This window comes from Pristis pectinata, chromosome 16 (assembly GCF_009764475.1).
Source record: "Pristis pectinata isolate sPriPec2 chromosome 16, sPriPec2.1.pri, whole genome shotgun sequence".
NCBI lineage: Eukaryota > Metazoa > Chordata > Chondrichthyes > Rhinopristiformes > Pristidae > Pristis > Pristis pectinata.
Window position 1 is genome coordinate 24,354,387 of NC_067420.1, and position 13,193 is coordinate 24,367,579.

The 13,193-nt window shown below is 38.6% G+C and overlaps 1 protein-coding gene across 4 annotated transcripts in view; it reads left to right on the forward strand.

Moving 5' to 3' along the window:
* LOC127578788 (uridine-cytidine kinase-like 1) overlaps nucleotides 1–13,193 on the forward strand; it is a 98,760-nt gene that overhangs the window by 65,277 nt on the left and 20,290 nt on the right. For 2 of the 4 annotated variants that reach the window (XM_052031237.1, XM_052031239.1), the window contains exon 8: nucleotides 5,895–5,911. In XM_052031237.1, the coding sequence (XP_051887197.1) occupies nucleotides 5,895–5,911 (17 nt within the window). Of the gene's footprint in view, nucleotides 1–5,894; nucleotides 5,912–6,793; nucleotides 6,814–13,193 lie in introns of all 4 variants that reach the window. The other 2 variants (XM_052031236.1, XM_052031238.1) reach the window with 1 other exon arrangement.

The following is a 13,193-nucleotide window of genomic DNA, read 5'->3' on the forward strand; positions in this document are numbered from 1 at the left end:
AAGTACCTAGAAGAATGTTCTAAGTGATATAAGTCAGCCCGGAAGTAGTTGTTATCATTACTTGGTTTATGGAAAATTTGATCATACATTACATAATGCTGAAAGAAAGTGTAATACGTAATAAGTTTCCAGCCAGGTGTTCTTGAATAATTCATCTGAGTATTCTCCCAGTAACTCTGGCCCTAATTGTTCATGCATGGATATGATCCCACACCTTAACTTTCCTCATCACCATCTCCAGTACTCCTCCTATGCTGCACTGAATTGTCAGCTTGAATTTTGTGCTGAAATTTCAGAATGGTAATTGAATACACAGTCAACTTGCAGAGAGGCATGTGTTACCAACTAAACTGAGGTCATACAGGATCCACCTCAAGGTTGATGAATTTTATTCAAACCTTTGACAGATTAACTGCAAAAATTGGGTAGTTGGGATCTACAATTTATATTCTTGGGTACCTATCGTTGTCCCATTAAAGAGAGTGTTTAGGAAAGAGAAATAAGAATGATTCTAGGATCGGGGATTCCATATTATACAGAATTTATATAGTTAACCTTGTTTTCATTAGGAACAAAATAGGTTTTGAAGGGACATGTAAGTGATGTGTAAAATAGGGATTATAAATTGTGCAGATGTAATTAAACAGATTGAGGATTGGCATCATAATCTGCCTATAGTTGACATGTGTAACCATGAGTGACTCCTGTAAATATGTCAATGCATTGGTCACTACATTAAAACCAAATCACTAGTTCAATAGAGCTGAATTTTGCAGCTAATATTTAATCAACTCCATTTATGGTCTTTCTAAATATTTGAATGGTTTTAAAATTAACAAGATTAAATATCTTCCTCATCTAAGATTGGATGTGTAGCCTTAAGAATGATACCAGCTCAGAAGTTATATCAACAAAATAATAACTTTAGTTGCTTATTTAATCAGTCTTAAAATAAATAACAAATTTTAAGAGGTTAGCCCAATTAAAAGTAGTAGAAAGAATGGTTATCACAAGATTCCATCCACAGTCAAATGTGGTTGGTATCTGGAGAAGTTAATATTGAAAGCATAGCATACCAAAGAACTTGTCAAGCAGGTGCTGAATTCTTTGCAAATTACATTTCTCAGAAATGTACAGTTTTCTGATGAACAATTTCAACAGGGTATTGAGACTAAGAATGAGAGTAGCATCTTGAGCAGTAGGGAATTAACGCTGCTAATAGTACTTCCAGAGAAATTGCTCGATCGAGTTGCAATTTAAAGAAGGAAGGATCAGCTGATTTAAACAGAACAGGAATTCTTGCGTATAGAAACAATTTAAAGGAGGTGTTGAGCATCTAATTCAGTGAACACCATAGGAAGAAAAGTAAGATCGTCATTATATGTGGAAGAGCAGAAGGGTTAAGAATGAGGTAACTGTTAAACCAACCTCATACCCACATCACATTAAATATTATGTTGATTAAATATGAGCTGCAAAATTCAGCTCTATTGCACCTGTAGTTTGGTTTTAATGTTGTGACCAATGCATATTTACAGTGAGTCACCCATTTACCATTTTGGTGCAATGGTTACACATGACAATAGATTATGATGCCAATCCTCTAACACCCATTGATCCCAATTTAACTACATAGGACCTTGTATAGTTAACAGCACATGTTAAGCAAGCAGGAAAAATTCAGCATCTAAGCTAATGCCTATAATAGTGCAATTTAATTATTGCTTTTAAAATTTGTTTATTAATTTAAAACCATTACACTAAGGAAGATTGTAGTGTTGGTAGAAGAACCATGTATTGGATTGCATAATCAGGGAAACAATATGTTTCTTTCATTTACAGGCAGATTTTCAAGTCATTCCCTGTTCTGTCACATGGTTGAGGTTGTTACCTTACAACTTGTGGAGAACTTGTGGTGGGAGAATCCAGTTTTCATTGACCATATCAGCACTATAGATAGAACTGAGAGTATTAGAGAAGGTAAGGGTAAAAATTAAAACAAAGAACCTCCCAAGTAAAAACTCTGAAAGAATACCCAAGTCATGTGTAAAATAGAATAGGGATAAATCAGGTTAAAGCTGTGAGCAAAACAGTGATGTGGGTGGCATGGTTTTCAATTAATTGGACAGAGGTTTAAGAACATGGGAAAGGGAGAGATGTACCATTGGTACTTGCTCTACTTAAACCATGTTGGGATGGGGGTCCTAGCAAATCAAGTAACCAAAGTGGCAGATAGGACTTTAAACAAAAAAGGAGAAAGTGAGAGCATTTAGTTTACATTCCAGAGCATTGTAAAATGTCAAAGATGTCGAACAAAGCAGCGATCGGATAGAAGGTGGGCAGAGTGAGGCAGGAAGCTTTCAACAGTTCAGTGAAGATGACTCAAAAAGAAGGTGGCCTAGAAACTAAACATTGCTATAAAAGTCGTGCTACTGGTCTTCATCCTGTGCACTGATGACAATTTCAGATTGTGTGTCTGCCACAGTAAACTTCAGTAGTGATGGAAACTTTAGGTCCCAGACACTACTGAATCACTATTACCCATTTTCCTTTGCATTTTCTACCAACACAGCGAGTCTAGGACCACGAGAGGTTGCACAGTAATCGGACCAACAGCCAGTGGTCTGATCAGTGGCGTGGTGGGTCATGGGGATGTTGAAGATCCAATCAAGGCCTGTGCAGGTTGGTGATTGGTTGGCCACTGATCAGTACCTTGCTTGGTGGGGGTGGAGGTAGAGGTAGAGCTGGGTTTGATGTGGAGATTGCCCTTGGTGCAGAGATTGCCCCAATTGGGGATAGGGATGGGGCAGAAAATGCAGAGAGTTAGGCCATTGGCCAATTGGGGATGTGATTGATTGGAAGGGGTGGGTACCCAAGCAATGATGATTCCCAGTAAATCATGAACTAATCCTCTCACTCATGACAGGAGCACCGCATTGTGAATGATGCTTACAAGGGAATGGCTGACACACTTGAGTATATCCTAAGATAAACTTTTGGGAATGATATTATTGATTTGTACCTGATGTGCAGCCATGATTCAGGCAGATGGGACCTGGTTATATTTCCAGAGTGAAGTGAAACAGCCTGGAAATGGTCATTATTATTCCTCGCTCTAAGAAAAGTCAATTTTTTAATTGCTTATCAGTGAAATGAACAGTGATATTTGGTCAAAGCCATCTGGTAAATGCACTAACAGTGAATACTTGTTCCATTCAAACTGTTACTTAGCATATACACAGGTACATCTGCCACTTCCTTGCAAGCAGTTTTTCAGAAGCCCTCTATAATATTTAAGTGGCTCAAAAACAATGTCCAGTAATGGTGCTTTGACCTTGTGCCAAGTGTAAAATGCATGTTACAAATCTTCAGATGAAAATCAGACTGAAAATTTGTGGCTTGAGACCAACAAAGAATGTCTAAAATACTTCTGAATGTTAAAGGCTGGAATAAAAAAAGCAAACAGAACATCATTATACATAGAAATAAGGAAATGACGGGCATGTTGAATAGGTACTTTGCATCAGTATTTGCAATAGCAGAAAATAATTGCATTCCAAATGTTCCCAAAATAATATTGTGTCATATAAGAATTCACTAAAGTTATTGTAATAGCAATGAAGAGTAAGAGGTTCTCAATGCCAGATGATTTAAAAGGAAGGAGATGAGGATGGCAGGAGATCATGGTTGGGTACATCTGCAAAGTTCTATGAATTGGAGAAGCTTTCCTTTTAGATGGAAAACTCTGCATGTCACACTGCTTATTCAAGAGAGGTGAGGGGTGGCATCTAGGGAATTGTGGACTGTTTATTCTAACATCTGTTGTTGATGATTTACTAGTGTTTATAATTAACAAGTGTGACTGAAGACATTGAATATCTTCAGTTTATCAGAAAGATTCTGCGTGTATTTCTAAAAGGCCTGATAAGCTTAATATTTTTTTTGAAGAGATGACAGGTAGTGGACAGTAGTATATCCATGGATGTTATTTACACTGAGTTCCAGATGAAGTCTGTCATAAGAAGCTATTAGTTAAAGGTTAAACAAAATAATTGACCTCACTAAGAAATTAGCTCTGCATCTAGTGATCTAGTGACAAAGTGAAGAGGCACTCAAATCAGCAGGATGTCATTTGTGATTTACCACAAGAATCTGAGAATGATTTCCAGCACACTGTTTTTATGCCATGGGATCTGTGTTAGGATCACAACTAAACATAATATTTGCAGATGATAGGACAGAAAGCTGCATATGTGAGTAATAGATAGTCAGCAATATAAGGAAATTATAAAGAGGTATTAATGGATTAAGCTGGTAAGCAAACTGTGGCATCTGGATTTGAATACAGACAAGAACCTATCCATTTTGGACCTTTAAAGTAAAGAGAGAGGGGGGGGGGAAAGAAAGGAGGCTAGGAAAGAGAAGAGGAGAAGCAGCATGGTGGAATGGGTTTCCTCTCCTTTCTTGTGACCCATCCCCCGGTGGATCTGCTCTCCCCTCCTCCCCCGCACCTGCCTGTCACTATCTCTTACCTACATCTACCTATCATCACCCTGTGCCCACCTTGCCTCCCCTCTTTTGTCCACCTATCACTGCTCTGCTTTTCCCTCCTATATACTGGGCTTCCTCTTTTCCTATCTTCAGTCCTGACCCGAAACGTTGACCACCTGCTTTTCTCCACGGATGCTGCCTGGCCTGCTGAGTTCCTCCAGCATCATCGTGTTTTTCATCTAGATTCCAGCATCTGCAGTCCTTTGTTTCTCGGTGAAACAATTTAATTTGCAGAGGGATGGAAGACTTAGGAACTCTTTCAAGAATGACAGTTGATTTCATTCTAGATGGAGATTTTTGAATACCAAATGAAGATCTTGGAGATAAATCTTTGGAATTGGTGTTGATGTAGGTACGGCCATGATCTTATTGAAGACTCACATGGCCTACTCCTGATACTTGTGTATAAGGCCAAAATATTCTAGAAGACTGGTATCTGTTTGAAAGCTGCATCAAATAAAGGTTGCAAATGTTAATACAATTATTCAGATCTTTTAGTCTTTCCTGTGCTGCAAAGGAATTAACTACCCAATATAATCAAGTTACTGATATGCATGGCTTAAATGACTTATTTACTGCCAACTCAGAACAGTTTTACTTGTAAAATTACAACTAAAGTTAACCTCATCTTTTCAGATCAGTACTTTTATTCTGCCACATAATTCTTGTTAATTTTCATTCACTTGCAGACATAATTTGATTTGGATGTTACAATTCAAAGTTACCTGTTATCTTCAGAATATGCCAGCATTTCCATAAGTAGTGAAGTTTGGAGTGTTAGGGGAGAGGAAAGAAGTGGCTGAGAGGGTTTTTAGGGTATGGGGGGGGGTGTGTGTGTGTGTGGCAGAGAATGGGAGAAAGGCATGGAAAATGGAATCTATCCAGTACTACCAATAGTTGGAAGGGTTAAATACCCTGTATTTTGTGCTGTTCTTTAATTTCCACATTTGAAATTTAGAATATAATCTAAATTATCCATTAAAAGCTTTTCAGCATTCAAATGGTTAAGGCACTCTATAATATTTTGAAGCTTGCTTGTTTACAATATAACAAGCAGAAGATTGCCTTTTAACCCACTAAATGTATTCTTGCACTCCATTTTATCTTGATTCTGAAGATTTTCTTAAACTTTTGAGATTTTTCTCATCAACCAAAACTCTCATCCATGGCCCAAGTAATGAATGGTGTAGTTTCCACAGAGCAAAGTTTTCAGAAAAGGTACTGGAATCTGAATGTTGTTAAATGCTGCAAAATGTGAATAAATTATTGTTTTAAAACCTTCTTTTCCCTCTTGTATGTGCTATTAAAAATGCTTGAACGAATTGTTACTGTTTTCAACTCAGCGTGAACTCAATGTAAGGTATGAACAAACAACGGTAGGAGTGCACCATATACAATGAAACGTGAGAGGCACTGTGAATACTGACCCATGCTTCGATATATGGAGTCCCATATAAAACTATTGTTTTCTGGCATCCTGTCCCCATGTTTCTAAATTAAGTAATTTCATGAAGATATGCCTGTTAATTGGGGGCATTTTAATTGCTTTTTTCAACTAGCACTTAACCAATTTTTTAAAAAAAATGTTTATGTTACGGAGCAAGGTGAGTACTCAAAATGTCTCCATGCTGACTGGCAGTTTGTTAACTGGTTATGAACCAACTCTCTAACCTTCCTGGTGTATTTAAGTTAGTAAAATTAGAAATCTGAGATAAAGAAAGGCTGACCCTCTTGATCAGATAAAGTAGTTTCCAAGATTTAAGATTGAACTTATTCAAGTCAAGTTTCCATCAATGGTCACCCACAATGGAAATGCAACAGGAAGTTAACTTTCTGTTTTAGATACAGGAAGGTTAGAGGGTTCAGAACTTAATGTCATATTTGACAGCGACATTGTGTGACATCTACCATGTTTGTAGTGCAGTTCTTTGGAAAATCATTTACACTAGAATTTCTGCTTGTTAAAAATTGAATAAAATGTGAAAAATTGGCTATTTTGTGTCAAGTAAAAACTCATATTTGTGTTTAACATTTAAATGTGTTGATAAAATTAATTTGCAGCCTAAAAATTTCAGAAGGAATAATCATGCACTACATAGCACACTGATGTCCTGCTGTCACACACTGGGGACAGTTGTGATTTGTTTTTGTTGTTAGGCATTAATGAGTTGAAATCTCTTCTTTCCTCTCCATCTGCTTTTCCTTCATTGTCCTGCTTCGAATATAATTCCCATCTGAACAGAGGAAACTGCGCTGGGATATGTGAGCAGAATTTGCATACTTCATTTGTTTTCTTAGCTGTTTTTGCATTTCAAGCCTGTGTATGACTATTTTAGAAAGCATAAAACAAATAATTGCATACAACTGCTTACAATGGTTTTCTATAATTTGCTGTTAGTGCAGTCAGCCAACAGTTAGAATGTTTTGAAGTGGCTTAATTTAACTAATTCCTTGCATCTTGATACAATTTCCCTTTTTGTTACAGCAGTAGACTTAGTGGCTGATTTATAGAGAGAGGGTCTATAAGTTTAATAATTCTCTACTGCTTGGTGTGTTCTTTGCTTGCAACAAATTGATTACAACAGCTGAACTAATAGTTATCTTCGTCTTGGTTTGAGATTTGACCGTAGTTAATACCTGCGCTTTAGCAATCCCCATCATAACAAATGCATAACTAAATCTGAGCTTTAATGTGGCTCTGTTCCTGATGTGATTTTAGTGTAAGTTTTAGATTGCAACTTCTACTGCTTGGTCCTCAACCCATAAGCACAGGCAATATTTAGTTATGAATGGACGGCAACCGCTTGTCTTGCATGAACCCAGCACACAGTTGGGCTCGGGTCGGGTAGCCAGGCTGAACCCTGCATTTCTGGGTATCATTGCAAAGGTGCCTGGAGCAGTTTCATTTTAAATGATGCGATGGACTGTCTCACTATCACAAGTGACAATTATTTCATGTGTTAATAACAAAATCAAAAATATTCCTTCTAACCTTCCCCCCCACCTTCTTTCACTGATAATCTTAAAATTGTTACCAAAGCCATCAAGCAGAAAAAACAATATTCATTGTTTGTCTTCTCTAACTTCCACCCTTTCTGTCCAATATTTATTGTCTGAATATTAACCAGATTTCTTAGAATTTAGTGCAGACAGATCACTGAATTTAAATCATTATGCATTGTCAGTGTTTCACTCTATGACAGACAAGTGTTAATTGGGTGCAGATGAGAAACTAGAATTTTGAAGTTGCTTGTCATTCCTGTTTCTCACTGAAGCACTCGACCATCATTGGCTTCTCAACAGGTGCACTTGAATCACCCATGTATGTATTCAATTATAAATTAAGTTATTACAGAATAGTTAATTAGTGTTACACAAGAAAAATCTAGTGAATACTTCCCCATGAAGTGATGCATCTCACCCTGGCCTGTGAGTATTGTCTGCTGTTTAAATGTTAAAGCAACTATTTCACTTTGCACCTCCCTGGTATAGCTATCTGGGCATGGCCTATATGTGGATGATGGATTTAATGTAGATATTTTAATTGGAAGTGTCAGTCATGGTGAGTCTCTTCCCCTCCATTTTAATGTTTTTAAAATTATTACCTCTTGAAAATGGGTGGATTCCACAACTCGAACGAGCTGCTCTGATGTGGTAATCTTGCTCCCAAGATGAATGCTCGTATTGCTGATGGAGATTGTAACTTCATATTTTCATTGAAGAGCAAAAAAACTGCAGATGCTGAAAGTCTGAAATGGAAACACAAAATGCTGGAAACACTCAGCACATTAGGCAGCAGCTATGGAAAGAGAAACAGTTTCAGATTGAAGTCTGTCAAAACTAGGGGAAAATGAGAAAACTAATTAGTTTTGTTGCAGAGAGGGTGAGAGAGGGATGGATAAGACAAAAAGAATCTCTGATATTGAGAGGTCAGGGTTATCAATAGGCATGAACTATTGATTCAGTAACCTGGTTAATTGATTGAGGGCAGTCAGAGAGAGAATACAAACAAAGGAATGTAAAAGCTGTAGATTGCAGAACTTTAGAGACTAGTTAAGCGGACCATGCCAGTGGAGAGAGAGAAACCTGACAAAAACTACTGTGCGCACAGGCACAGTAGTGTAGAGCAGGCACAGTAGCATAGCGGTTAGTGTAATGCTATTACAGCACCAATGACCCAGGTTCAATTCCAACCGCTGTCTGTAAGGAGTTTGTACGTTCTCCCTGTGTCCGCATGGGTTTCCTCCGGGTACTCCAGTTTCCTCCCACATTCCAAAGACGAGTGGGTTAGGAAGTTGTGGGCATGCTAAGTTGGCACCAGAAGTGTGGCGACACTTGAAGGCTGCCCCCAGAACACTCTACGCAAAAGATGCATTTCACTGTGTTTGTGTACGCGTGACTGATAAATCTTATCCTATCTGATAGATGACTAATGGCAGAGCTTGCCAGTCCTGATGGGAGAGAGTTACTTGAAGCTGTTGTAATCAATATTAAGTCCAGAAGGCGAGGTGCTTTCAAACTTAAGTTGGGTTTTGTTTATAATCGTGCAGCTGCAGACAGATTGGGGTATAGAATTAAAGTGACAAGCACTGGGTAGTTCAGGGTCAGCTTAAGAAAAAGGAAGCAATCTCTGAAGTAACAGTGTGAAATGTATCTCACCTGTGTGGTGCCTCTGAGATATCTTCTTTCTTCCAAGCCATGGATTCCACTCACCAGAGTTGCCAGAGCCCTTGACTGCATCTCATCTATTTTGCACATCTCTTTCTGGACAGACTGAGGATGGAGATCCACTGGTGGTCCTCCTCCAGCCTACCAACCCACATATTCAAATGTCCTTCACATTTTCCACTGCTTTGAACAATATTCTGTCAGCAGACACTTCTTCCCATCCCTTTCCCTTCCAGTATTCCTAAGAGACTGTTCCCTTCAAGGCTCCCTTGTCTCCACCAATCACTCTCCTCTCCTAACATAGAACAGTACGGCACAGGAACAGGCCCATGATGTCTGTGCTGACCATGATATCAAATTAAACTAAACCTATCTGCCTGCACATGATCCATATCTCCCCGCCCCCCCCCCCAATTCTCTGCATGTTCATGTACCTGTCTACATGCCTCTCAAATGCCACTATCATGTCTGTTTCCACCACCATCCCTGACAGTGCATTCCAGGCACCTATCCCTCTCTATGTAAAGCAGAACTTGCCCCACATATCTCCTTTAAACTTTCCCTTCTCACCTTAAATCTATGGCCTCCTGTATTTGACATCTCTACCCTTGGAAAAAAGACTCGATCTACCCTATCTATGCTTCTCATGAATTTTATAAACCTCTATCAGGTCTGCCCTTAGTCCCCGACACTCCAGAGAAAACAATCCAAATTTGTCCAACCTCTCCTTATAGGTAGTACCCTCTAATCTAGGCAGCATCCTGGTGAACAACTTCTTGCTGCACTTTGTCCTGCAATCGTAGGAGCTGCAGGACTTGTCCATTTACCTCTTCCCACCATCCAGGGACCCAACCAATCTTTCCAGGTGAAACAGTGATGCACTTGCACTTCTTCCAATCTAGTGTACTACATTCAGTGCTCACAATGTGGTCTCCTTTACAATGGTCAAAATAAATACAGATTGGGTGATCACTTTGTAATGCACCTCTGTTCAGGCCATCCACGAGTTTCCTGTCCCCTGCCTCTTTAGTTCTCACTCCCACTCTAACCTTACCTCCTGCACTGTTATAACAAGGCCCAATGTAAGCTTGAGGAACTGCACCTCACCTCTGCCTGGGCATGTTGGACACTGTATTGAATTCAACATCTTCTAGTAACGTACTTTCTCTATTTGTGTCAGAGCTGCCCAATGCTGCCTTATCTATATAACTGGCTCAATTTTCTTCACTTCATTAACACGGCCTAACTGGCTTAACAGTCCCTTCAGCTTTGCATTTTTAAATTTTTGTGTTCCTTTGCTTGTATTTTCCAACTACCTTCATTAATCCAACCACCAGGTTAATTCTTAAGTTGTATCCCCACAGCAACCGTGACCTCACCCTATCAGAGAGATTCTTCTTCCCCCAGTCTCTCTACTACTTAAAGCTAACTTGCTTTCTCTTTTTCCTAGTTATGAAGGTTCTTCAATAAAATTGATGAAATATTGCCTGTTTCTCTTCCCACAAATGCAACCCAACCTGCTGAGTGTTTCCAGCATGTTTTTAATTAATATTTTCATTGACATTTTTGTCCAAAGTTTGTGACAGTTAAAGGATGACAAAAAGATGCCCAATTACTAAAACTAATTAAAATGTATAAAGCTATCACTATTAAGCAACTTGTGCTTTTGTTAAAAAAAAGTTCTGTTCTCCTCCCTTCCCCCAACTTTATCACTTGTAAAAAAAAATAAAGCGTCTGCATTTTAAACTGCATTAATTGTGCGTGGGCGGTCTAGAATGTAACCACAAGGGCAGAACATACCAGCTTAAAAATAAAGCCTTCTCTTAATTTGCCCTTACACTGAACAAACTGAAGTGCTTCATTATGACGTGAAGATTCAGTTAACATGATTCACAAACTAAGCACCAGTTTCGTTAAAGTTCCGCAAAAGACCTAATCTCTCAATGCAAATGAAGCTATTAAGTAACTATGCAATCAGGGCCATGAATTGATAAGAAATTCCAGTCTTGGAAACAAAATTCCCCTAGGTAGCCCTGACATTTTATAACACCTGACCTATCTTTGTACCTAAACGAGTGACTTTTAGATATCAGCCTCCTTTGCTTTGGCTCAGTTGGAAAGCCTCTTGCTCAGTGAAAAAGTTGTTGGCTCTAGGCTTGACAACACAATCTGTGCTGATAGTCTAGCATAGTACTGTGTCTTTCAGGTTTGAATATCAAACAAAAGCTCTATGGCCTCATCCCATACTCCCATTTTGAAGAATAGCAGGGAGGCTATCCCTAGTGACTTCTCCAAACAATAATAATAAATAAGATCTGGTCATTTTCACATTATAGTTTGTGGGAGCTTGCTGATCACAAATTGATGGCTGCATTTCCTACATTTAAATTGTAGCCTCTTTTCTAAAGTAATCCATTGAGTTTGAAATCTCTCAAATGTATGAAAGCAGCCAATCAACACAAATCCATAATTCTTCCACAATACCAAAAATCCTTTTTAAAATTAGACATTAATGAGATGGCACACAAATTCTGCTAAATGATTTCAGTCTCAACAATGTTGGTCTGTGAGGACCATCAGACGACACTAAGGAGCTGACTTTGTGGTTAAGGCCAGCTTCTCTGGTGCTGTGGATATAGTGACATCAACCCTCCATCATCACCCACATGCCATTGAGTTTTAGCTCTAAAGTTATTTCCTATTCCAGCTTTCTGCAAGGTATTCACTTGCATTGGAATTTGCTGATGTTCTGACATCATTGTGGTATCTGCTAGAGTTGGCCATTGTCCAAACATAGTCCAACTAAATGATTACTCAACCATATCTGATTTCAGAGCTGACCCCAACTTGTTTTCAACCATATAGGTACACTTCTTGATGCTGATGGTGGGAGAAAGAGATAACTAATAAGAGTGAGAATGCATTATAATTATTTTCCCTGTCTTCTCAACATGAGTGTGCTGAAGACATGTACAATGATATTTTGCTATCCCAGTGAACTTGGCACTAGCCAGTGTTCACTTGGACAGTGATACAACACACAAAGCGCTGGAGGAACTCAGTGGGTCAGGGAGCATTTATGGAGGGAAATGGACAGTTGATGTTTCTGCCAGTCTAGATGAAGGGTCTTGACCCGAAACATCATTTGTCCATTTCCCTCCATAGACGCTGCCTGACCCACTGAGTTCCTCCAGTGCTTTGTGCGTTGCTCCAGATTTCAACATCTACAGTCTCTTGCATCTGTTGGTCTAGTTTATCCCTAATTACACACAACCTTGGCCCATTTCACTGGCTCCTCAGTTACTGTTCTGTTTTAAACAGAATGGAAAAAATATTGAAATGGAGATGATGACAACAGTGGCACTGAGTTTACAAGGGAGCTACATTCAATATTACAACAAAGTAGAACATATTCTATAGCTAGATGAGATACAAGTCAAGATGTTAAATTATTTTAGAGAGGCACCAAAGCATTTGTGATCTCTTATTTTGTGAATCTATTGTTCTGCAGCAGTTTAATGGAAATCCATTAACTAAGTAACAACAACATGCATGCTAACTGAGCAGATGACTGCTGCTTCACCTGGTTTCACCTACTGAAAATATAAACGTCAATGCTGAACTCTGAGACAGTTGCCCAGCAACTGCCAACATCTAACTTAATTAAGGGTGACATTCCTGTCAGGGATTCCACAGTTCATTTAAGAGATGGTTAGGGATTAATTTAATCTGCAGTTAGGTTCTGTTGACCATGTTTTATCATTTACGGTGTTATAGAAGAGTTTATAAAATGTCTCTAGGGTTTTAATTGTGCCCACATTTATAAATTGACAGTAAGAAAGTTAAGTGTTGTTTGTCTTTAATCCATTGTGGTGTATTAGATTTCCTGATGAATAAATAGCATGAAAATATTTGAGAGTTGTATTAAAAAAATCCAATATGCTTGGACTGATTTCTACTCCATCTCAGCAAAG